This window comes from Peromyscus californicus, unplaced genomic scaffold (genome assembly GCF_007827085.1).
Source record: "Peromyscus californicus insignis strain IS unplaced genomic scaffold, ASM782708v3 Scaffold_8__1_contigs__length_139910024, whole genome shotgun sequence".
In the NCBI taxonomy this organism is placed as follows: Eukaryota; Metazoa; Chordata; class Mammalia; order Rodentia; family Cricetidae; genus Peromyscus; species Peromyscus californicus.
The window spans coordinates 39,800,128-39,826,143 of record NW_026294606.1 but is presented as its reverse complement, the minus strand read 5'-3'; the positions used below and the strand labels follow the sequence as shown (position 1 = coordinate 39,826,143).

At 45.5% G+C, this 26,016-nt stretch overlaps 2 protein-coding genes across 10 annotated transcripts in view; both read right to left on the bottom strand.

The window, feature by feature from the left end:
- The window catches only part of Scgn (secretagogin, EF-hand calcium binding protein), a 40,106-nt gene extending 37,679 nt beyond the window's left edge, over positions 1–2,427 (bottom strand). Inside the window, exons 1-2 of the mRNA XM_052729163.1 lie at positions 2,101–2,427; positions 958–1,028 (exon numbers count right to left, since the gene is read on the bottom strand). Coding sequence (XP_052585123.1) covers positions 958–1,028; positions 2,101–2,182 — 153 coding nt within the window. The 5' untranslated portion in view covers positions 2,183–2,427. The remainder of the gene's footprint in view (positions 1–957; positions 1,029–2,100) is intronic.
- Positions 2,428–23,339: 20,912 nt separating this feature from the next.
- Positions 23,340–26,016, bottom strand: part of Carmil1 (capping protein regulator and myosin 1 linker 1) — a 256,793-nt gene continuing 254,116 nt past the window's right edge. For 8 of the 9 annotated variants that reach the window (XM_052729001.1, XM_052729011.1, XM_052729002.1 and 5 more), the window contains one exon: positions 23,340–24,361. In XM_052729001.1, the coding sequence (XP_052584961.1) occupies positions 24,225–24,361 (137 nt within the window). In that variant the 3' untranslated portion in view covers positions 23,340–24,224. The remainder of the gene's footprint in view (positions 24,362–26,016) is intronic. The other variant, XM_052729008.1, reaches the window with a different exon arrangement.

The window sequence follows — 26,016 nt, the reverse complement described above, 5'->3', positions numbered from 1 at the left end:
CTGAGGTGGAGAACACGGATGTGGGCAGAACACCGAGAGATGAAAAGCCGGGCCGACTAGGAGAAAGAGGCACACGGGGGAGACCACGAGACGTCTGCTGTACTGTTTTCATTCCTCAGCTGCCTGTCCCACCCGCTAACCCTTTCCTGCCCTCTTTAGGGTGGACACCCATGGCCATAGCTCTGAAGTGGGACTAAGCACCCCTCAATGTTCCTCCAGGGAAAGGACTAAAACCTGGAGATGCACAGTTCATGTAAACACAGCTGTGCCAGATTCTTTCCTCCTGTGATGACCACCCGCCCAAAGGAATTCTCTCCATGTGAACACACAGACTGGCCTGGCCTTTGGTGTCTCTGTGTTATTTTTTTCCCCTCTTCTTTGGAACAGGAACCTTCTAGAATTAATCCACATCTCTCCAGGCCAGATTTACCATCTGAGTAAACTGCTTTACATTTATATCTGACTCTGAGAAGGTTGGCTTTGTCTGGCTTAGCAGTTCATGAGAAATCTACAACCTCGAATCAAACAGATCATGGGGGAAATGATTTTTTTTAATGGTTTGTTTGCCATGTGTGACCATGGAACCTTAAAGCTCATAATATCTTCTCTATTCTTCTGTGGTTTTGGTCTAAGCGATACCCTACCTCTTGTTGAAATCCATTAGCAGAGATGTAACCAAGGAAACATTCAAATTAGAGTTGACTGAGTCCACAAGAGATAGGCGCTCTAATTGCATGACAGATGTTTCAATGAAAATCAGTGGCCAGCATGCCTAATATGACGGTACCTTTTATAAAATCTGCCTAAACCTCTTTAGGTTGCTAGGGGAGGGGAAGATGTTACATGCAAAGAAGAAATGAGGTCAGGTGGGATTATAGGTTCAAATCAACACGAGACTCTGAGGCTTGCGTTTGGCTGAGAGACACATTCTCTGTGCTCTGTGCCACGAGTACTTACCCCGGTGCCAGATTTTGCCAGCAAATGGTCAAAGAAGGCATCCAGCTCTGTCTCTCTTATGTAGCCTTTTTCTAATGCAAGAAGATAAACATAAATAATAGTCACCAAGATAGAATAACTGTGACAGTATTTGTCTAAAAGAATATTGTAGGTGTGAGGGAGGCTTGAAACAGTGTTGCACAGAGCCCAGGCTGGCCTCAATTTGCCATGTAGTTGAGGAAGACTTTGAACTGATTCTCCTGCCTCCACCTCTTAAGTGCTGGGATCACAGGCATGTGCCGCCACACCTTGCCATGTGGATTTGGGCTTAGTCTGGGTTTTATATTTCCTGTGCATGCTTTTTAAGTTTTTCTAAGATTTGTATTTTATTTTAATTGTGTGTATGTAGGGGGGTGGTGTCAGTCAGTGTAGGTGCCCTCAGAAACAAAAGATGAGCATCAGATCCCCTGGAGTTGGGTTACAGGTGGTTGTGAGCTACCCAACATAGGTGCTGGGACCAAACCCGAGTATTCTGAAAGAGTAGCCTGTGGTGTTCTTGGCTGAGCCATCTCTCTAGCCCCCACACTTTTGTTATTTTAATAGTTGCCCACTAATCTCTTGATAGGGGTAAATACTGAATCCTAGCTGTTGTGTGTAAACATGCGTTTCAGATGCTTTCTTTGTGTTTCTTTAATTACTAATGAAACAAAACCAAATGACAAGCAGATATGTTTTGTTTCCAAGACCACGTTTAGAGGTAGAGGGGAAGTAAATCTGAATGTTATTAAAATTCATCCTCTTTTGTAGAGAGTGGAGAGTGGGCAATATGACAGTCACTAATGAAAAAGTGTCACATTTACAGACGCACCAGAGGTTGCTGAGTCTTGGCCCAACAGCCTGGAATATGTCTGCAATGATATTTGTTAATATATTAATTGCATGTCATTACACACACCCACGAGTTGGAAAGCAAAATCCCTCAGTCCACACAGAATTTTCAGAAGCTTTCTTGATGTGTAAAACCAGTATGACAAAGCCGACTGCGCTGGGTGTACTCTATCAGGCACGAGATCGTCAACTTTTCCCATAGGGAAAGAAACTTAGGAGAGACTCCAGTTCCCTCAGTGTCTAAACTAAGCGCTTAAAGTAGCCAAAGGGACTCACCTTCCTTGTCGAAGCGCTGCCAGATCTGCCAGAAGCCAGCGGCGTCCAGACGTGCCTGGGGCTGTCCGCGTGCGTTGTCCATGGTGCTGACGGCGGTAAGGTCGCCCGGTAATATTTCCCAACTCGTTTGCGGGTTTCCTCCCTCTATGGCTAGGTACCAGTGGGCAGGGCTCGAGGGCGCCAGCTCCTCCACGTCGCTGAGCACTCCGCAGCCTGGATGGCAGGCTCTAGAAGCAGCCAGGGAGCCCGCCCCGCCGCTGGCATCCTCCTGCCCCGCCCTGCACGCCTGGCAGATCTCAGCGGGGCTCCTGACTGCTGTGCTGGTGGTAGTGGTGGTGTGTCCGGGTAGGAGGGGGGAGGTCTGAGGGGGGAATCAGGCAGAAAGGAGCTGTCTCTCCTGTCCACGGCTCACTGCCTTCCGGTTTAAGTTGTTTGTCAAACTCACAAAAACATTCCCCTCAGTTTGACTCACCTTTCAAACTAATGTCTCAAGGGGTTTTCTGGAAAGGGCAGTCCGTGTAAAGGGTTGGAAGAGGTGTCAGTGCTGGCATCCTTTGGATCTGATGAGAAGGACACATACTGTGGTGGGAAAGAAGAAGGATGAAGGTGCCCACAAGTACCCTCTGACAGAAGAGTGGGTCAACAGAGGACACACACATTGCTGTATTGTAATGTAGGGACTTGCTACTGCAGACTGTAGTTGGTTCTTGTTTTGTTTTGTTTTTACTCTTTACTCTTTGAGGGGCCTGCCACCCAGCTCCCAAATAAACACACAGAGACTTATTCTTACTTATGAATGCCCAGCCCTAGCTTGGCTTGTTTCTAGCCAATTTTTTCTTAAATTATTCCATCTACCTTTTGCCTCTGGGCTTTTACCTTTCTTTATTCTCTATTCCTTTATTTCCTTCTTACTCTGTGGCTAGTTGTGTGGCTAGGTGATTGGCCCCTGGTGTCCTCCTCTCCTCCTTTCTCACCCCTCCTTCTTCCTCCTGTTTATTCTCTCTGCCTAGAAGCCCTGGCTATTTTTCTTTCCTGCCTTGCTTTTGGCCATTCAACTCTTTATTAGACCAGTCAGGTGTTTTAGGCAGGCACAGTAACACAGCTTCACAGAGCTAAACAAATGCAACATAAAAGAATGCAAGACATCTTTGCATCATTAAACAAATGTTCCACAGCATAAACAAATGTAACACACCTTCAACTAATATTCCACAGCAACCGTCACTGTGGTTTAAAGTGTCTTCATTAAGATGCTGAAGGGAGCCAGGCATGGGTGGCACACACCCGTAGTCCCTGCACTCAGAGGAGTCTGAAATAGGACTGCTGTGACACATAATGAGTTCCAGGGCAGCCTGAGTTACAAAGTGACGTCTTGTCTCAAAAAAACAACAAAAAGCAAAATGCTAAAAATGCCCAAACAAAGACAAACCTAGTCACATTGTATCAAAAAAAACAAACTACGCAGACATGTGCTAAAGGTTCGCATTTGGCTCCCTGGGGCCACTTTCAGACCCAAAGCCAGCCACCATTTAAAGAATACATTTCCTAGTGGTCAGAACTGTTTGACCAGTTCATCTCCCAGAGAGTAATGAAACCACACTGGTGGCCTTTGACTTAAAATGTTTTCTTGGGGAATCAGTAAGAGTTTGGGTGTTAGGTCAGAGTTGGGCTGGATATGCTAACTTACATCTACAATTCAGGACTTAAGAGTCTGAGGAGCACCATGATTTCCAGGTGAGCCTGGAATGCCACGTGAAACTCAAGAAAGAAAGAAAAGAAAGGAAGGAAGGAAGGAAGGAAGGAAGGAAGGAAGGAAAGAAAGAAAGAAAGAAAGAAAGAAAGAAAGAAAGAAAGAAAGAAAGAAAGAAAAAGAAAGAAAGAGGAGAGGGAGAGAGGGGGAAGGAGGGAGGGAGGGGGAAGGAGGGAGGGAGGAAAGAAAAAGAGAGACAGATAGACAGAGAAAGAGAATGAATGAAAGTTGGTAAAAGTTGGACCAGGAATACCCTTTCTTTGTGGCCTGCCTACTTTGTTATGCTATTAGCATCCAAATTACTCTTTAAAAGCACACAGATGTAAGCTATTTAAACTACAGAAGTAACAGGAGCATGAGATTCATCCGATAGTTCTGGCTCATTATCCTGCTGAACCAAACGGTAGCTCTGTGATGGATCACTGTTTCTAGCTCTCTAAGTCTCAATTTTCATATTTCAAACGGAAGAGTATGAGTCTGCCTTGGAGGGTTGCTGTGAGAGTCGGAGATACATGTGGAAATGCCCAGTAAATCATGGCCGCTACCATGTAGTGCCTGATGACAGAGAGACTGTATTCTTTAAAAAGGATTTGGAGGAAAAGTGGAACATTTGTAAATTTACAGCCAAGAGAAGCCTAATGTGACATGATGTTAAATGTGATGTTTAAAATTTTAAATAAATATGGATTTCAGATAATAATATTTAAAATAGGTTAGAAGAAGATAGCCTTGGGTTCAGAATGCAACTTTGCAACTTACTAGTTACGTGACAGTGGGCAAGCTATCTAAAACAGGTTGTTTTGTCTTTGTTTTATCATTTTTTTAGCTTACTATAAAATGAGACCATAATAGCATTTGCCTTGTGGGTTTGTCATGTTGTCATAATGTTAAATACATGATGCTATAAATTCTTAGCACAGTATATACTAAACAGTACAAATCAGACACTAAAATGATTAATCTTCCATAGAAACTTATTGGTGAAATAAATTTTAAGAGTTTGGCGGAGTATTGTTTAGGTAAAGGGAAGAAAAATAATATCATCACTCGTGGAGAAAGTGGTGGACACTCAAATTGGAGAAGCGTGTAGGGAAGGGGAAAGGGCTCAGTATCCACAGGGATCACATCTGGCCCTGGGAAATTATGGGATACAATCGCAAACATCACTAAGGCACACTAACCTGTGTGAACTCACCATGTTGCTGACTGGCCTTGTTCTCTGATCAGTAACAGAAGAAGGAAAAGCAAGGCAAAGGCCAAAAGCAGCGGTGGGAGCTAAACCAGGCGGAAGTTACATCTCTACCGGCTGCATCTCCATGATGGGACTTGCTGCCTACACAGAAAACCTGTGTCACAGAGCGTTTCTCAGAAGCCAGGCATGGTGACACACATCTGTAATTCCAGGATTTAGGAGGCTGAGGAAGGAGTTTAGGAGGCTGAGGAAGGAGGATTACAGGTTCCAGACCAGCCTGAGCTACACAGAGAGACCATTATCTCAAACAAAAAAAAAGTCTCCACATAATAAGGTTAATACTAAAATGCAACTTGCAAAAGTGTACATACAGTCAGGTCAATACTATGAGACAAGAGAAACATGCTTCCGTACGGAGCAAAACCAGAAGATAACAATAAAGAAAGAGAAAGCAATTAAGAGGCCACTTAAGACTGGAAAACAAAGGAATCAGCAAGTTCCTAGGGGCACCTGGAGCTTCTACATAGTGGCTGCTTCCTCCCATGAGCTACATTTTTATTACATGTTATTCTCTCTCTCTCTCTCTCTCTCTCTCTCTCTCTCTCTCTCTCTCTCTCTCTCTCTCTCTCTGTGTGTGTGTGTGTGTGTGTGTGTGTGTGTGTAGACATGTGTCAAAGTGAGCAAAGAGATCAGAGTAGTCAGTTCTCTCTTTCCATGTGGATCCCAGGAATTGAACTTGGAGAATGCAGGTCATCTGCCCGGCAGCAACTGCCTTTACTCACTGGGCCATCTTGCCAGCCCCAGGGACACATTCTTTTTAATGCAATCATCTATCATGGCACTAGATAAATTCTGTTTGAGTATCTAGGGCTCCTGTAAAGTTTTCTTCTGAGAAAAATCACCCAAATTCTCGACAGAGGGAGTTATTAGGGGAGGGTTGAAAGATACCTGGTAGGATTTCCCTGACTTATCTACTGATCAGAGACTTTACAGAAACCCAAATGCTCAAGAGCAGTGGGAATCAGCTGAAGAAGAATCATGTTGTTTATTGATTGGCTCAGTTCCTCTCACCAAGACTCCAGATCAGGTGGCTTAGAGGGCAAACTCTAAGTGGCATTTTAAAATCTCCCCTGGGGATTGTATTGCAATCACTGACCACACTTTTACCTCTAGTTTTCTTTTGTTTACAGTTTGGTCATTTTGTTATATTTTGATATGGCTTTTTGGAAGGACAGTCTCAAAAGAAAACAAATGTATAAGTAATTTTTTTTATTACTACCTCAACTTTGAAATATATATATATATACTTTAAGTCACTCTGGTTAGTTTTGTTTTAACAATCAATGGTTAAAACTCAGGCCTAAAATGAAGTATTTTTCTCTTTTCCCTAACTGATGTGTTTTTTTCCTCCGGTAATCATTTCCTCATTTGCATAGCTAATAAATGGTTAGTTGCACAAGAAGCAGCTGTAGTCTATAATTTGAAGCATTGCTAATTAACCTTGAAGCATGCATTCAATTCTAGGTTGAAATATCTGCATCAATCTATAAACTCAATATTTTGAACTGGAAACACCAACTGTGCATTCTCTGGCATCATCTCCTGGTCATTACTGAACATTCACACCCAGTAGATACCTCACAGGCTGCACAGTGAACTTAGACTTCAAAGGGGTCATCTTCACGGAGGACCAGAGGGAACAGATACAAAATGGGACAATGTTTACTGTAAGAAAAAAATTTAATCACTGGATGTAGAGCTAATGTTTGTTAATATTTCCATTTTTGTGTCCTTTACAATCACACAAGTAGTACACATCCTTTAGATAACAGAGTTCAGAAACAACAAAGCAGGAGAAAACTTCTTCGTAATTTCAAACCCCAGAATGAGCCAATAATAATAACATACAGGTGCGCGACCTCCCAGGCCTTTTTATATGCGCCAAAATGGGGTTGTTCAGCTGCCATTGGCTGTTTCAGTGAATGCCATGAGTCATGTCATTAAATATTTCCTATGGAGTCATCTCAGTAGTAAATTATAATTTAAGTCCTGATTTCTCTCCCAGTTTTCACTATCCACTGAATGTTTGTTCCCTCATAATTATTTTCTCAGTATATAATTACAAACAAGTGCTGGACAGAACAACATCTAACATTTGAAATCTTTAACACATGTGGTTGAGAATGGCTTCTCATCTTGACCACGATTTTCTACTCCCAGTAAAGGTGAAAAAAGACCTTCCTGCTATGCTAACCGTGAACAAAAAAAGCCTCAAATGCCATTCATTCTAAAGTAGTTGTTGTGGGGCTGATTTCATGGTGATTGTTTAGAGTTTGTTTGAATTTTAAAGAGATGGGATATATATTTTTAAAGAGGTCAAGTCTGTAACATACACACGTCTCTCCAAAATCCCTTATGCACAGTTTCACTGTTCAGTTTTTCTATATCATCCCAATGGGATTTACATTTTCTTAATGAGTTACATGTCACTAAGTCATAGCAGGAGACTGATAACATACACTAACATTCAACACCATTTCCTAAACCTTCAGGCCTGTTAACGTAAGAGGAAACTTGAAATGTTTTTCCAGCTACTCATACAGCATCTTATCACACATTTAATAATACAATAACAGTATCTGTGGCTAGAGAAAGGACTCAGTGGATAAGTACTTGTTGCACAAGTGTGAGGAACTGAGTTTGAGTCCCAGAAAGCACATAAAGCTGGGTGCACTAGCATGCAGCTGTAATCCCAGTGCTCCTGCTGAGAGATTGGAGACGGGAGAATCCCCAGAAGTTCAAGGGCCGGCCAGCCAGCCAGCCATATGCAGTGTTGAACAGGAGACTCTCTCAGAAAAGGTGAGAGGTCAGGACTGATGGCCAAGATTGTTCTCTGACCTCCACATGCTTGCTGCACATGTATGTATCCATATTTACATGCACCCATATACACACACATACCTACACAGACTAATTTAATTATACAAACATGGCATAGGCCTTAATGTTTTTCTTCTTCACTTTTCCCCCTCTGGTTCTATGTATGTTCTGCAACTGCAAAGATATTTGGTAACACTAGGGATCATGGCTGATGCGTATTATTTCCTAAATCAATGGAAGCCAAAGTTAAATCTCTGTGAGCATATGGGACAGGACTCAGCCATCTGCTTCCCAAACTGACTTGAAACTTTGCTATTCAGGAGGCCTTTTTTTCTTAACCTGATTGTTTGAGCACTTGACCCACTGATTTGCAAATTTCTTTCCTTTCAATATACTTCCTTAAAAGCTACAAATCTCCTCCAACTATTGTTTTAGGTACAGCCTATGAGTTTTGTTTAATTACACCTTTTTTCTAATTACTTTCTGATTTCCTTTGACCTATGAGATAACCTGCTTCCTGTGTATGTGTGCATGTTTTCTAACTAAGTTTTTTGGGCTGATGTTTAGCCTAATCCCATTGTAGATGGAGAATGTGATCTATGTAATCACATTTACAAATAAGTTGAGCTTTGCTGAATGGGTCTTTATAAAGTAAATTTCCATAAACTGTCGTGCCTGCACGGCAATTGGGCCCAAAACCTGGCGAGGGAAGTCGGGATGAACACAGCACACACCAGCCAAGTTGCAAGCATCAGGACTCACTTTATTCTTTCTTCCCCATCTTATACACCCTTTCAGGAGGAACAAACAAAATTGTTTATCAAGCACCCAGGGTCAAGGAATGGTCAGCATGCCCCAGGAAGCCACAGCTGCCAAACCAGGAGATATACCAAACAGCAAAACATCCGCAGAACAGCCTGACCTCAGCGCACTCAGAACAGGGGAGGTGGGGGCAATCTTAGAGGGGTCAGAGCCATTCTGATCCCAACAATAAACATTTCACTTGTGCTTGAAAAATGGAATTTATCAATTTCAATGATACAGTAATTATATTCTTCAGCATTCTGTGTATCTTGCTTGTTTGTTTTAAGACAAAAAGCTCATTGCACAGCCTAGGCAAACCTCAAATTAGCAATCCCCCTGACTCAGCCTCTAGAGTGCTGGGACTATAGACATGGCCCCCATGCTTGTTGAAGCTACTTATAGAAGCTTCTAGTGTCCCCTAAGATTTGGGTGACACTGATTATCTAGAGGACATGAGGAGAACGACACACATGCCAGTGGTCTGTGTCTGCCCTTGACAACCACAGAATGGTGAGCAGAAGAGTATGCCTCACATGACCTTCATCCAGTTGTCCATGAGCAGCGTTTGGCTGCTATGGGCATGCGTTGAGTGAGGTGAGCAGCAAAGAGGCCTTAGGGAGTGCATCTTCTGCAGGAACTTTTTAAAAATCAAGCATAAGAGACTACAAGTTCCCAAGTCCTCACGCTGGAAGGTAGAGATCTACACGGTCTCTGGGTTGCTTGTTTTCTTCAAGTTTCTGCCTCCTTCAAACTGGGAGCCTCCTGAGCTCAAAGCCAACTCTGGCCTGCAGTGTCTGCTGCTACTCATGGAAATGCCTGTCCAGGATTATGCTCAGGTAACTGCACTTTTCCATTTGGAGACAAGAAAGTGGCTTTGAGTACAGATGGGGTACATGTTGAGAAAAATTAGGTCTGGCTCTACATCATAGTATGGGCCTGGGATCCTGCTTGGCCTGGAAGACGGGTAACTTCAGATCAGAGGAACAGGAGTTTTCCCAGGGGATACAGTAGGGTGAGGTGGGTTAAGAGGAGCCTCTTTTCAGAAAAGTAAATATTTTCTAGGAACCTACTCAGACCTCCATCAGAGTCAGGCTTAGGAAAGCCCACAAACAGAACAATCGAGAATTCTTTCCATATCTGGTAATCCTGCTTCTAAACTGAACACACCTCATGGGGCTAACAGCCACTTTATTTGCAGGAAGCTCTGATATGTCAGTATTTACACACAGATTTCACGCTGTTCTGATGTCCTCTGGTCTGACATTTCCTTGGAAAAAAATGGCAAGCCTGGATGCCATGCTGGGTCTAAATGAAAGATTGGAGTGGCTTATAGGAGGCTCCTCATTCCAAGCGTAAGTTTATTTTATGTCAAAGCCTGAAGTTGTTGGGGTTAACTAAAGGCACAAATTTATTTTCTGTCAAAGCCTGAAGTTGTTGGGGTTAACTAAAGGCATAAATTTATTTTATGTCAAAGCCTGAAGTTGTTGGGGTTAACTAAAGGCCCACAGATGGACAGAAGGAAACAGCACAGACTGGAAATGGCATGTCATGCTGTCATGCTTCTAGCTGCCGCCCCTATCCTGGGAGCGATCCATTCCACGGCACCAGTTTCTTTCCCTGGTTGAGAAGTAAGTCACAGAGCCGGGCAGGTGAAGACCTAACTGCACGATGACTGCGGATGTTCGGTTCTGGGTGTGGCACAGACAGAACTGTCAGGAGGGAGACCAGCTCCGGCACTAGGGTGAACCCTGGGTACCTGCTCCGTCAAGCTCTCCTACGCTTTCCAGCTACATTATAGCCAAGTCCAAGGGCCTGAGACACAGGTTGAGCTTTCTGTGGTGATGGGGGATGGAGCATGGCATACATTTATAAATAGTAAGTAATTCTTGAGAATTGTATCCTCCAGTAGGATTGTTCTAGATGTGTGGTGATCTGAATTTAAGGCTTCCCCTAGGGAAGACAGAAGCATCATATATACAATGCTCCTGCAGGATATAGAGTTAGAACTGTGTCAGGCAGCAGAGAACGGTGGCCTGGAATGAGAACTCTGATGACAACTTCTTCCCAGGATGCAGGTGACTCTGACCACACAGGATGAATCCTAAAAAAAATGAACAGAAAAGGATTGCCACATTCTCTTTTTCTCTGTATGTTGACCAGGACAGTGCACTTACGCATAAGAACTCACAGCAGCGGGGACTACACACATAAACTCAAGCCAGCTCAAAATCCCAGCATGGATCAGGAGGGCAGTTGATAGCTCCTGGGGATGGAGAAGCTGCTTTCCTCGGGGATTTGGGCCCTGGGAGGCTGTCCAGCTCCAGCAGATGGTCCCACATCCATGTACACACAGGCAGCAGTAAATGGACTCAGTGGGCATTGAAAACAAAGAGCACATCAAGTTTGGGAGGAAACATTTGGGGGGGGGAACTGAAGAGGAGAATTTAGGATGGATTTGATCAAAGTGCATTATGTACATCTATAAATATTAAACAAAATATTTTTAAATACAGAAAGAAAAGCTGTGAGAAAAAAATAATGAAAAAAAAAAAGGAGTTCCAGGTATAGTAACTATAACTCTATATAACACACCTGTAACTCTAGCACTGGGAAGGCTAAGCCAAGAAAAGCGCCACAAGTTCAAGTCTAGTTTTATATATACATATGTATATATATATATATATGCACATATATATGCAGTCCCACTGATATATATATATATATCAGTCTTATTTTTTATTTTTATATGTTAATATATATATATATATATATATATATATATATAAACTGAGTTTTCAAAAATACAACCCATCTACAAAAAGGGTTACACGGATTTTGACAGTGTTTTTCATGATAAGAAGAGGAAAAAAGCAAATGAACAGGAAAAAAAATGGAAAAATAAAACACAACATATTCTATAATGGCATAGAATCCAGCTACTAAAAAAGAAAGGAATGGTATGTATTACAATATGGGAGAAACTTGAAAACTTTGAGTGAAAGCCGTGGGGGAAAAATAGGTTACATTGTTTCGTTCCACTTGGAAAACACTCCTGAAAGATTCACAGAGTTGGGGAGCCGATCAGTGGCTGCCTAGTGCTATGGAGATAGAGAGGCTTCGACAAAGCCAAAGGAGAGAAGAATTCCTCCAGGGCTTGTCTTAGGGTTTCTATTGCTGCGATGAAACACCATGACCAAAGAGCAAGTTGGGAGGAAAGGGTTTATTTGGCTCACACTTAGGCATTGCTGTTCATCATTGAAAGAAGCCAGGACAGGAACTCAAGCAGGGCAGGATATTGAAGGCAGAAACTGATGCAGAGGCCATGTTCCTGCTTACTGGTTTTCTCAGCCTGCTTTCTTATAGAACTCAGGACCACCAGCCCAGGGATGGCACCACCCTGCCATGGGCTGGGCCCTCCCCCATTGATTATTAATTGAGGAAATGCCTCACAGCTGGATTGCGTGGTCCTTAAAGGAAGAGACTGGCAGTGTGTGTTGGGAAGGGACATGAGGGTTTCACTCGGGAGACCTGAGTGTCTGTGACACCTACCCATTGTGAGTCAGCTACTGTAGCGGATTTTTCCTTGGGCCACCAGCTCACAAAAAAGGACATGGAGACTTATTAATTATGAAAGATTGGCCTGTAGCTTAGGCTTGTCACACTAGCTCTTATAACTTAAATGAACCCATTTACATTAATCTATGTTTTGCCTCATGGCTTTTTATCTCTCTACCATCTTGTACCTCCTTTTTCCTCTCCGTATCCTCTGGCATCTCTCTGGGCCTCTGGTTTCATTCCTCTTCCCCACTCTCTCTTCCTGGAAGTCTTGCCTAAACTCTTCCTGTCTAGTTATTGGCCATTCAGCTTTTTATTAAACCAATCAGAATGTGCTTTGGCAAAGACACATCTTCACAGTATACAAAAAAAATTATTCCACAGCAAACTACACACTGGAAATCAATCCTGTTAGAGATCATTAGCATAGACTTGAACCAATTTAAAGTCACTTTGTTTTAGTTGCCCCCCGGCTGTATTCTCCAGAAAGCCAATGCTGAGATGAAGTCTGAGTTTCTGGAGTCCCACTTGGGGTCTTCGGAAAAGAATGAGTCGGGTGAGCAGAGAGAAGAATGAGTGGGCTGCCGTCACAGTGGAAGGAGCCTCAGTCTACCTGAAGTAGCGTTCGGAAGATAGGTTGACCTTCCACAGCTGTGTTGTGGAGGGGTTGGACTTTCACATTCCTCCTTTGCTCAGTCATCTGAGGTGCCACCAGGAAAAGGGATGCAACTATGAGCAAGCCCTTTGGGGAGCTCACATTGTCTACCAGTGAACTCTGGAGCAGAGAGAGGCGAGACAGGAGGTTAGAGGGCATAAGAGGCAGGGGAGGCAGGAACATGCATGCTCAGCATGGCTCCCTGGTCCCCCAACACTTAGAATCCCAAAAGCAGGGTGCATTTTTCTAGAAATCTCCGTCTGTGCAGGTTTTCAACTCTTTTTGCACTAATGCTGACAGTGCAGGGGGAGCCAGGCATCCAGACTGAGTGACACCCCACATTTGCCTCACGACCTTCTGTGACAAGCAACCAGAGAGAAAACTTCAGTATTCTGTTAGGGGAAATCAGATTTAGAGAGATGCAAGTTCCTTCCTCCTGCCCTTTCCAGAAGAATTCATCAAATTACCTACCATGTCTGTGCTCCCCAGGCGCTGGCTCTCTCTCTGTCTCTCTGTGTCTTTGTCTCTCTGTGTCTCTGTCTGTCTCTCTGTCTCTGTCTCTCTCTGTCTCTCTGTCTCTGTCTCTCTCTGTCTCCCATCTCCCAGTGTCAGCTGAACTCATCAGTAACAGATGAGTTTGTTTTGGTTCTTACATTGCTGGGAGGCTAGGGAGGTTTGCAAGCCAGGCTTGGAAGCCCTTCTTACAGTGACGGCCCAGGGTGGTGGACATTCAGCAGCAAGGCTGGGTGGTGGCGTCTCTGCTAGTTGAGGCTTAGTCTGTTGGACCAGTTTTCTCTGGGCCAGCTACTTCCAGACCTGAAGCTTGCTTTATTCTCAGACATGCTCGGGTGGCTGGCCTCTAGCCTTCTGTTCCTCAACTCAAACTACCGAGGTACTCAGGACCCACGAAGTTAGAAAAGCTGAGTTCTTTCACACCCGCTGGTCTGCCAGGAGAACACGGGGTTTGTGGTCCGGACAGAAGAGGTGGTGATGCTGAAAGATGCCTAGGAGAACCATTCCATCTGAAGAACAGGTGTGCACAGAGGCTCGGGGGGCTCCTAGTGGGAGATGAGCTGTGAAGATGTCTCCCTCAGCTGTGGGGGCAGACATGCTCACAGAGCATACCCTCCTTCACCCAGGCGTCTGGATGACTTCTGTGGTCACCAGGACCTTTGATTTTCTGTAATTCTGATGCTTTGCTGACAGTGGAGGGACTCTCCTCCCAAAGCTGGCCAGTCCCTGGAGACATTAAAACCCACACGGCAGCGAGTCTCCTGTCTTTGGTGTCCAGCCTCTTGCCTCCTGCCTCCCGGAACCTCCTACCTCCCGGAACCTCCTACCTCCCGGAACCTCCTACCTCCCAGAACCTCCTGCCTCCCGGAACCTCCTGCCTCTTACGCCCTGTAACCTCCTGCCTTGCAGTCTTTTGACTTTCATTGTCTTCTGTGCCCCATACCCCGCCCCCGACCTTCCTCCACAGCCTCACGGCCCCCACAGCCTCCTGGCCTCTAGACCTCCCCAGTCTCATGCCCCCAACCTGCTGCTCACCACAGCCTCCTGAGTCTGAGTGGCCCTCGTGCTCTGGGAAACTGTTTCCCTTGCTCTACTCACCTTCAGGACCAGGTATTAGGAAACCAGACAATTCCGTCTAATGCTTTACAAAGCATCCCCCCACACATCTACTGCACAGTTGTGGTAGTTAAAAGACTCTTTACTACATGATGTTCTTTAATGAATTAATAAAGAACACTCCTAAATGAGAGGCCAGGTCAGCCCCTCTACCACAAGGTCCACTGAAATTATTCACACGAGCCCATCCCAAGCCTGGGTGCCCTATGCACTACTTTTATCAGCATGGGGACGAAGTAACTGACAGAAGCCGTTTAAGGGAGTGATGTTTACTTGACTAACAGTTTCAGAAGGCTGTTGATCCATCACGGTGGGGAAGACAAGCAGGGTAGCTTGGTCCATGGCAGGGGGAACACTGTGGTGGCCACTTCTCCACGTGTCAGTGGACAAAAGGCAGGAGTGAGACTGGAAGCCGAGCTGGACTATGACTGTCACATGATCACTTGTAGTGACCACCACCCTACCATCCTCTTCATATGGTGCCACAAGCTTTGCATTTCACATTCCGTTTATAACACCCTGCTTCACCGAACGTTCTTGCAGAAAGTTCAAGGCATGGTCCTGTCTGCATATTTCCCTTGCTCCCTCTGGTGCTTACCCCAACTTGCTATTCCCACATGGCCTTGCACAGTGAAGGCTGCCCACTTAACTATGAAGCAGTCTCCCTCTTCCCTCTCCTCCTCCCTGTCCCTCAGTCTCCCTCCTTGTATTTTTGAGATAGGGTCTTACTCTATAGCCTTAACTGGCCTGGTATGTGTTATGTATCTCAAGCTGGCCTTGAACTCATGGCAATCCTCTTGCTTCAGCCTCCTGAAGGCATGAACTGTTGGCTCACAGATCTTCTAGCTGCTTTCTCTTCCAGAAATCACGGCTGTGGTCCTTTGCTGTCTCCAGACAGTTGGTAAGCAGGCACACAGCGCCCTGCAGCCCCCTGAGTTCCCTCCCTCCCTCTTGCAGCTGCACACGCACCCCACGGCCCACTCCCAGGCCCAGGACAACACAGAAAGATCCCTTGCTTTCATCAGTGTCCCGTGACTTCTGAGGTGCAGGCTAGAACTAACACCCCCATTCTCCCAAATTTCTAAGAGCAAGACAACCCTGCTTTGCTCTCCAGAACTGAAGGACTTGTCCGCCCCTCTCTCGAGGACCCATCACACTATCCCTGACAGCTGCCCTAATGCAGCTTTTCTGACCCTAGGACTGTTCTCTCCCTCTTCAGGGCCCCTTCACGGCTACCTGCGACCTTGATGCTGTAAGTAAAGCTCCTTTGAAGGGTAAGCTTGTGGTAGTTTCTTTTCTACCAGCCTCTAGCATCTTTAAGTTTTAACATGTGCCCCCAACTATCTCTTTAGTGGCTTCCATCTGATAGTCTCACCATACCCAACAAAAGAAACTACATGACATCATCCTCCAGGGCCCTCTCTAGGAAGACAGAATGCCTTCAGTGTGCCTTCGGACACAGGAAAGTAATTTCTCTAGTGTCTGGCCAGGGGCAGCGGGCACACAGAGCTGACGCACCCTGCCTCCTGAGAGCCTTCGAGATGACAGCAAACTGAAGTCTGTACCCTGTTCCATCTCTGAAAGCCAGTTTCGCCTTCTAAAAAGCTGTGGGCCTAAATTTGACACATCTTCACAACCCAATGAGAAAAGTTTCCAGGGGAATACCTGGTACACTGAAGGCAGAAGGAACCATACACCCATACAAGACTTTTTCAGTTTCTTTCCAGAGACATCTGAGAGAGCACAGCTGTCCTGTTCTGCTGGGCCTGAGTAGAAGCTTTTGAGCTGGCCATCACATGCTTGTCCATCACCCTCTGGGACATCATGTGAAGCTTAGGAACTGCTTAGAATTAAGGTTCATATGAATAAAATAGAGGAGAGACTTACAAAGACAATTAACTATGCTGAGACTTAATTTAAAATGTTTTAAAGGTGGGGCTTGGAGTATGGCTTATCAATAGCACGCACGCACGTGTGTGTGTGTGTGTGTGTGTGTGTGTGTGTGTGTGTGTGTGTGTGTGTGTTTGTGTGTGTACAAGTATGTGCATATATGGGGAAACTATTTTAGAAATGGATGTACTAAAGGGGAAAACGCCTGCAGAAATGTAGCAGTCTCCTCCAGCTCTGGCCAAAAGTTGTTACTTTTCTGCTCAACCCCCCCAAGGCAACATCTCAGCAAGGTTCTTGAGTTCTGCAGCAGCAAAAGATCTTCACCCAAAACTCTTTTAAGAAAGAGATTTAATCTATTTGGGAAGGAGGAGTCCAGGAGAGTAGCTGCCTCTGCCAGGGTGGGAAAAGACAGCCAACAAAGAACGGACAGAGGGGCTTATGTAGGGCTTCTTAGGGGCGGAGTTTCTCCAGGGAGAAGATTTTCTGCTCAGGGATTGGTTAGTTTTCCTGCTCAGGGATTGGTTGGTTTCATTCATTGGTCAGGGACAGAGTTGGCTCTGCTTCTAGGGCCCAAGTGTGTTTCTTTCACTGGCCCTTTTTAGCTCTTTGGCTCTAATTTCAGGGTCAGAGTGTGTTTCTTTCACTGGCTCTGGTTCTAGGGCCCAAGTGTGTTTCTTTGGCTCTGGTTTCAGGGTCAGGGTGTGTTTTTTGCCTCTGGGTTCAGGGCTAAAGTGTTTCTTTCACTGGCTCGGGTCTCAGGGCCAGGGTAGGTTTCTTTCACTCGCCCTTTTCCCTACACCGCTCCCCTAAGGGAGTTACCCAGCAGAAGTGTTAGCTTTGGTTGGCCCTCTTAACCTACATCCAGGATACCTTCCCTTCACACCTATAGGTATCGCTTGCTTCCAACAGTTAGGGTAGCTGTAGGTATCCAGGATACTGTCCCTTCACAGCTGCCTGACTTCCCGACAGTGAGGATACCTTTCTCTTCACAGCTATTGGTATCCAGGATACCTTCCATTCACAGCTGTAGGTATAGCCTGACTTCGAACAGTCAGGATACTTTCCCCCAGAGCTGTAGAGGTATCCAGGATACCTTCCATTCACAGCTGTAGGTATAGCCTGACTTCCCCACAGTCAGGATACCTTCCATTCACAGCTGTAGCAGTCTTCAGACAGTCAGGATACCTTTCCCTCCAGAGCTGTAACACTTGCACAAATAACATAGTTTGTAGCATATACAGCCAGCCTCCTGTTTCTATGTATTCAGCATAAGAAGAATGAATTATTAGGAAAAAAACTAAAATGCATGCTGGAATTGGTAGAACATGCCTGCAATCCTGGCACTTAGGAGGCAAAGGTAGAAGGATCCTGAGTCCAAGGACAACCTGGGCTACATAGAGAATTTGAGGCCAGGCTAGGGTACATTGTTAGACTCTGTCTGAATAAGAACAGTGTACTGAAGATGTATAGAAACCTTCACATCGCTGTTTCATAAACAGCACAGCATAGATTCTATTTCCATGGTACTTAAGTTTTATTTATTTAGGTATTATAAGTAATCTAGAGATTCTTACAATATAGGAGATGTAGATAAGTAACATACAAATATGACCCATTTATGTAAAGGACTTAGGTAGACCTATGGATTTGGGTATCCATGGGCATGGCATTCTGGAATTAATCTCTGTCAGAGACTTTGGGATGATAGCATTCATAAAAGGAACACTAAGTATTGAATGAAGTTCAGCAAAATAAAGGTTTCTGGTTTATAGAATTTAAGCTCTCAAATGCCCCAAATCCTCCTTGGACTGTGGACTCCCAAAGGGCCCTGTCTAGAGCTTGAAAGTCACCAGTAAAGTTGCTGTCTTCTGCCAAGCAGTGGAGCTGGCTGTGGCTCAGGGGCCCTCTCCCTGAGCCTAGCAGTTAGGCAAACAGATCATCTTTGACGGCAAAGATGTCTGCCCTGACCTCTCACCTGGAAGGGAAAAGGCCACCTGCTTCTTCTTCTGTTGTTGAACAGTGGAGGCTCATGTGTGGGAGGAGGTGCAGCACGGTGACTCTGTGTCTCCAGAGCTGGAAGGCCATGGCGGCTCTGTCCTTGTCTCTGGCGGCGAAAGGGTGAGGTGGTTCTGGCCCTTTCTGGCAGTGAAACATGAGTCTCTTGAGCCCCAGAGAGATCTGTAGACAGTGTGTCGTTCATGGGCAATGGTGTGGGATCACTCATGGATCTTCTGTACTGGGCCCAGGAAGTTTCCAATGCTGCCCACGAGTTGCCCTGATTTTATAGAATTGGCATTGGGCAGAGGGAAGAGGCCAGGAGACGTCAGTGAAAGTGAGAAACAGCAAGCTCTAAGTGACCTGATGACAGAGAAGAATGCCAGGGCCTCTAAGTGAGTGGTGCTGCAAGGGAGTCAGCAGGCCACAGAGCATGCGCTCTTGGGAAGAGGGAAGTAGCCAGGGTTTAATCCCCACTCCTGAGGGAAGAGCAGACCTGCTGACTTCCCAGGACTGGTCTAGGAATGCCCCTCCTATGAGTTCCCCCTGGCATTAGAGTTTCCTCTTCTGCAGGGTTCCCTTCCCATGGTTACTACCATGGTTAAAACCCTCCTGCGTGCAGGATTCATGCATTTTTATTCTGAATCTTTGCAGCGGTTTGGTTTCCTGGAGCTCAAGCTCACCTTCCCAGCAGGTTTCTCTGTCTGCCTCACCCTCTCGTCCACTTGGTAGACAACTTGAGTGTCTCCCCCTCAGAATGTCTTATAACTCCAGACATAAAATTCAACGGAATCATTGTACTGTCAGTTGAGACTCCCCATGATCACTGCACCCCAAAGGAGAAGCAGAGGTGTGAGAGCTTAGGTGTGGAAGCATGAAACAGGCCCCCACTTAAGCGGGGCCTGTGATACAGCAGCCTGCTGAGCTGGATCTAGTGCAGGCCATAAAGATGAAGCAGAGCTAGATTTTCCTACTTCCCTTGAAATCTGTCACCAGCCCGTGACAACAGGAACAGTGGCCTCGGGCAACACAATCCATTTCCTCTGATTTTGAGAAATTTCTTTTTTTCTGAGCTAGGGGATGGGGGAGTATGTAGCTAAGGCTAGCTCGAAGTCACTGTGGAGTTGAGCATGACCTTGAACTCCACCTTCTGAGTACTGGAATCACAGGAGTGGGTTACCACACCTGGCCTAACTTTGAGACACTGCTGACATAAAGGAAATGCCCATTGTTGACAATGGGCAAATAGAAGAACCCTGGCTCTTCTTCACACTGATGTCTCCTCTGCTTTAGCAGTTTGGCTAAAGCTTGGGTTCTGGGTTCAAAACATGTAGAGGTGTTAGAATACAGACCAGACTACTTCTCAGGCTCCCTGCAGCCTCTGTCTTGCTGTTGCTGTGGAGGAAATGACAAGCTCTCTACCGAGAGACTGGGAATCTGTGGTACCTGGATTCCAGAATGGCTGCTGCCATTTTCATTGTCCCGAGGAAATTTATAGGCTCAGATTGCCTGACTCCGGAGATCAGCGAGCTAACTTTATAATGGGACACAGCCATATGTGCTCATCTTCCTCCCTTCCTCCATATCTTCAGTCATGAATTTGCCAATTCAGGACTCCATTCCTCCCATCCTGCCCCCAAGGGACAGCCTCACTACAGGCTCATGCTATGGGCTATTCATCAACCATGTGGCATAAAACCTCCCTTTCCTCGGACCTATAAGGAAACCGCACTCTGCCTAGAGTGCCTGAACTCTGATCAGAGCCCTTAGCATATTGTCCACCTATACAATGGGGCCTACACTGTAATCAGAATCCCCAGCACATTTCTCTCTGTGCGTTCATGGCCTTAATGACGCGAGTAAGTCTCTTACTCAAAAGGACAAACCACCTCAGTGTCCTGGTTAGCCCAAACTCCCAACCTTTTAGATAATATGCTTCTGTTGGGATAATAAAGGACAGGTCTGAAGCCATGGAGGGGACATCAGTGGAGGGTCTGTGACAGCAGATATGGTCAGCATCACAAGTCAGCAGCTTTCTAAACAGGACTCCGGGGTGTCCTCATAAGCTACTCAAGGCCTTGTCTCCCTGAATGGAGGCCACATGGCGATCACTGCAGACCCACCTCGGCAGAGTTTTCAATCCAGCAAGAACGAAGTGAGCAGAACCCATCTTTCCAAACCTCTCTTGGTTAGGATTCTGACAGGTGAGCTGAGGCCAGGGGACTTCTCTGAACTATCATGGCCATGCTGGGGGCTGAGATTTCCTGTTGTATTTCTTCTCTGCAAAATCTTTTCTCTTAGAACCCAGGGCTGGAGAGTAAATGGAGTTTTAAGACAAATCACCAATGAGATGAGCTGACCACAGGAAAGGACCAAAGTCATGGCCATATCTTGTCTCTTCCATATTGTTCTTCCTGATGAGCCTGGTGTCCAGGATCTTCTTCAGGGTTTCCAGTTGCCAATTTTTAATTGAAAATTCACATCACTTGTATGACTGATAATTGGCCCAAACTGGACAACAGTAAACCAAAAGAAAAAAAATTGGAAAGCTAGTTCCCAATAAAGCCACACAATGGAAGCACCCTCAAATAAAGCGATTCCTGTTTATTCTGCTCCCATTTCACACAACTGAGATGGATGGGACCCCTTGGTCTCCTCTCAGCTCAGGCTTTGCACATTGTACAAACAAAACAAAATAAAACTTGTGCAGCTCAGCACAGCTCTCCAACCCCAGGCTCCTCCTCCGGGTCTTTGCTCCTCTTACAGAGGCCTTTTGACTGTAGAAGCCTCTGATTTCCTCCAGTCTCCCGATCTGGATCCTGCAGCTGAAGACTTGCTCTCCCAGCGTTTGTCCCCACCATGTTTCCAACTGAAGACTGCTGCTCTTCACTTCACTGGACTTGTCATGAGCTTCAGTAATGAAGGCAGACGGCTTCTGGTCACAGGTCCTACACAGTGGCCTTTTCTCTTATGCTCTTGTGGGACTGATGAAAGGTGACAAGTTTTGGAGGAATGTATCAATCCATACTCTTTGAGGAGCAGGTGCTGAAATGGGATGGGCCTGCAGATTTACTTCCGGGGAAGCCTGTAAAGCAATGGTTCTCAACCTGTGGGTCACAACCCCTTCAGCAAACCTCTATCTCCAAAAATATTTACATTACGATTTGTAACAGTAGCAAAATTACAGGTAAAAAATAGCAATAAAATAATTTTGTGGTCAGGGGTCACCACAACATTAAAGAGTCGCAGCATTAGGAAGGTTGAGAACCACTGCTGTAAAGCATTGCAGGGGAGGGAATAGGAGGCAGGAGACACTTGCAGTCCACATTTACAGGCTGATGATCACTGTGAAAGGAGCCTGGAGGGAGCAATGGAGACTTGAGCAGGAAAACGTCCAGGGCAAGTCTAAGAAAGTCCAGGCCTGCGAATGTGGGCTGTCTGCCTTGCATGCCAGCATGTTACCTTTGTGATGATAGGAGGAGCGGGCTTCTTCTGTCCCACAGAGAAGCATAGTCAGTTCTTGCTCTTCCATTTTTCTTAGGACTTGCCTGCAGTCCCAGGGTTAAAGCTCCTTGCTCTGATCACATCACTGTTTGAAAACACAGTGGTTCCTGTTGCAGAGGCAAGCTCCAGTGGCCTTGATCAAACACCAAGGCTATTCACGGGCTGGGCTTCTCCTACACTGAAACCCCAAGTGTGTAATGGGCAGCAGGTATATCCGATGCCACATAAGATTCTAAGTGAATGTGAATTTGATCACCGTTGACAAAGCACTTTGTGTGCCTCCCCACTACTCCCTGTGACTCAGTCTGATACCATACACACTCTAAGGGAGTGGCCAGAGCCACTATGGAGTCACCAGGAGGTGGTGTTTTCTCTGCCTGCCTTCTTGGGTCCTCACTTAGAAAGCTGTAACAACTTGCCTTTCCCTTTGGGCTGCTGGCCTGAGCCGATGTAGGCTTTCTCTGGTACTGTGGACTTTTTCACAATGTCTCTAAAGCCACGTCCCTATGCCAGGTAGCTGCTTGCTGAGCCTCCATGTCAAACTCAAAGGTATGGCTTTCTCTCTTCTCCATCTCCCTCCTGCGGCAGCTGCCAAGATCTTCAGCTTCCCTGCTCAGTGGCTTTTCTTTTAAACGCTAATAAAATTGTCCCCAAGCTTAAAGAATAATACAGTATACTTAAGAATGAGGCACAGTCCTCATACTTATGAAGGTATCACTTCAAAGCCTTGTACAAATGTCACCGAGACTTCGAGAACATCTTGGGGGTTGAGGTGAATGACACCGTCCATAGCGTCCATAGTACTGCTTATTCCAAGTGTGGGCTCAACGAGGCTGTGGGTCTGCTGACCAAACCGCCAAACAGTCTGCCATGCCCATTTCCGTCTTATTCTTCTCCAGCTCTGGCACCATCACCGTCATGTCTGAACTGATGGCAGAGCCACACCTAAAGAGAATAACCTATGTCTGTGGCCGTGAGGTCATCCAGCAAGTGGTCGGACCTTTAGGACTGGCATTCACTCCCAGGTCAGCCACCCAGGGGTGACAAGGGGGGGGATGAAGTAAACAGTGACACCACACAAGCCCCATCTGTCTTGTTTTTCCTAGCTGGTGAGCGTACTACCTGACTCAAGCCAGCACCCCTCACATGACTCACCATGGAGCAGGGTACAGAGCAGATGATGAATTCTGTGACCTTCTGGTAAATTCTATCTGTGTTCCGGTGGGAAGAGCAGGCCATGGAATTATCAAATTATATTTATTTTGAAAGTAATGATTTCTAGATGATATGATTATCTGTGGACTGTGATTATCCTAAGTTTTAGAAACTAACCACAGGCTCACTACCCAAGCCGACCCTAACAAAAGAATTGGAGGAAGCAACAGTCCCACTTGGAAAATCATTTTATTGGTATAAATATACATATGAATAAAATACTTTCAGCCTGTAATGTAAGTGAATATTTGTGAGATGTTTTATAAAGAGTAGTATTTAGACTTTTTTTTTTTACAGGTGCCAAAATTTTCTCTTAAAAACCACACATTAAAAGCTAATAAGCAGACAGAAATTAAAGGCCTTCAAAAACATGAATATTCATAAGACCTCATTCCAATCAACTATATACACGAATCTGGGCTTCTCACACTCTGTTCTTAGCTGTGGTTGCTGATGGTCTACAAAGGTTACCAACCAAGCTTTAAATGTACACTTCTCCATGGGGAAGGACGTGCTCCCCCCACGGGAGAATGTAAGAACAATGCCCAAGTTCTAATATATATATAATTTATACAAATATTTATTAGTGTGCTCTGTTAATATAATTACAATGTGCAATTGCATACATCAAGAATAAATTGCTATATCGAGTCATGTGTGGGTCTGACGGAAATACACCCTGCAGCATCCCAGCGTCGCCTGGATAGTGACTTGGGTGTGAGTCCAGTTACTTCACTAATTTCCAAAAATCTCACCATGCAGGGCAATGTGTAGCTGCCTCAGAGAAATTCAAGTAGGGCCCGTGGAGTAATTGCTGGCTTTTTGTTGAAGGCATAAGAAACAATGTTTAGAAATCAAATGCTGAGAATGGGGAAGACCAAAAAATGTGCTTTGATAACCAAAAAGTGGACTTCGGATATTTTTTTTTTTTTTAAGAAAAAGAAGGAAAGGAGAGAAAGAAGAAAGCACCAGAGAAGGAGAAGACGCACTGCCCGCGGCTCCTCTCTGAGGGCTGAGGAGAGCACCCTGCATGGGAAGGCTTGGGGTGGGCACCATTACACAAAAATAAACTCTTTTTCTGCCTCTTCTCCGGAGTCACTGGATTTGCTTCCCTGGTGACCGTCTTTGCCGGAGGACCGCTGTTTTTGTTCTTGACACTCCTGGGCCTGTGGACCCCAGCTTCTCCTTGAGACTGAAACCAGAAGATAAGGAAGAGGGACAGTTGATTGACAAGGTAATAACAGGACCTGGCCAACAGTAGGCTGAGGGACCCTGAGAAGTGGGGGTAGGAGTGTTCACGATGGACGTTTTCAGAAACAAATGGCTATTGCACTTTGAGACTCTGGACAGACGTCAAGGACAAACCATTGCAACCACAAACCAGTGGACACAAGCAAACACACACACGCAAGACCAGTCTATGATGGGGTGAACCCGGCATAGACGTGGACGAGAACCGGAGGTGGAGATGGCAGACAGGCAGAGGGAGAAACCAGCAGCGGCCACCGAGGCTGCTCTGAGCCACGTGACCTCCACAACCAAGACTGTCCTTTACCCAGCACCGAGGACAGGACACACAGAGGCTTGCGGAGGTGCTGGCCAGACAGAGTTCCAATACCATGCCTTCTGCAGATGACCGAAAGCTGGTTACTCCTGCAGTGGGGAGGATGTCAGACAGACCTTCCTTTCTGTGCGTCAGCCCACCCTGCCTCACTCCCTACAGATACAGCCTGTGACCAAAATTAAACAATGCCTGTGACAAATTCAACCCTGCAGGTAAAGTACTCCCTCCTGCGGCCTCTTCTGACTGGTACCAGGTAACCTGGAAGGGTTCACAGTGACAGTTGGACCTGGACTTCTGTCATGCATCCCGGTGTTCCTCCTGATCACACAGGCAGGTTTGTCTATTTCCCTCTCTAAAGCCCACGGTCTTTTCACCCATATCCTGGTTCCTCTGCCACCATACCTGCGAAAAACTCAGTTCAGAGTCTAAACCTCAGTGATATTTAATCAAGCTATTAAATATTACTCCCATGCCTACTGAAGAGAAGCCACCTGAGCTAAAACTACCAAGCCCATGTCATTTGGAAAGCGGCTTAAAGGAAAAGCACAGCTATCCTGTCCCTCAAACCCCAGGAATCCATCCAGGAACCGTCTGCAGTCCTGGGAACGACAGAGGGCTCATGCGATGCTGCTTCTGGTCACTCGGACTTTTACATTATGTTAAAAACAAAAAACAAGAAACAAAAAAACCTCATCTTGTCAGGAGCCTGCAGTTTAAATGACAGCTGTTTCAAGAAGGCAAAATTTACAAAACCTATACACAAACATGTCAAGGTTCTCCTGCAAATTTAGTTGCCATGATGGAGTCTAGCTTTTAACAATAAGTATTTTGATTTTCAGTTAATAACAAATTAAAATTACCCCAAATCCTGAAGAGTGTGTGTGTGTGGGGGGGGAGACCCACAATCAACCTATTCAATCTCATTATAAAATCAAGTAATTAAATTATAAAGATTTGGGGGGTCTCTCTCTCTCTCTCTCTCTCTCTCTCTCTCTCTCTCTCTCTCTCTCTCTCTCTCTCTGCAGGTACCCACAGAGGCTGGATTTAGTCACCAAGTTCTTGTCCTCTACAATACTGAACATACTAAACCATTTTTCCAGTCCCTTAAAATTCTGATTTCTTTTTGCCAGTAGTTTGGAGCAAGTTCTCAGAGAGAAATGGATACAGTTGCTTTTTAAAGCTTTTATTGAGAGGGGGGAAAATGTACTTGTGTGACTGGTCCTTTGGAAGCTGTTGATAAGTCAGGTTTGGAGAAAAAAGATAAATGTCTCTAAATATTTTGC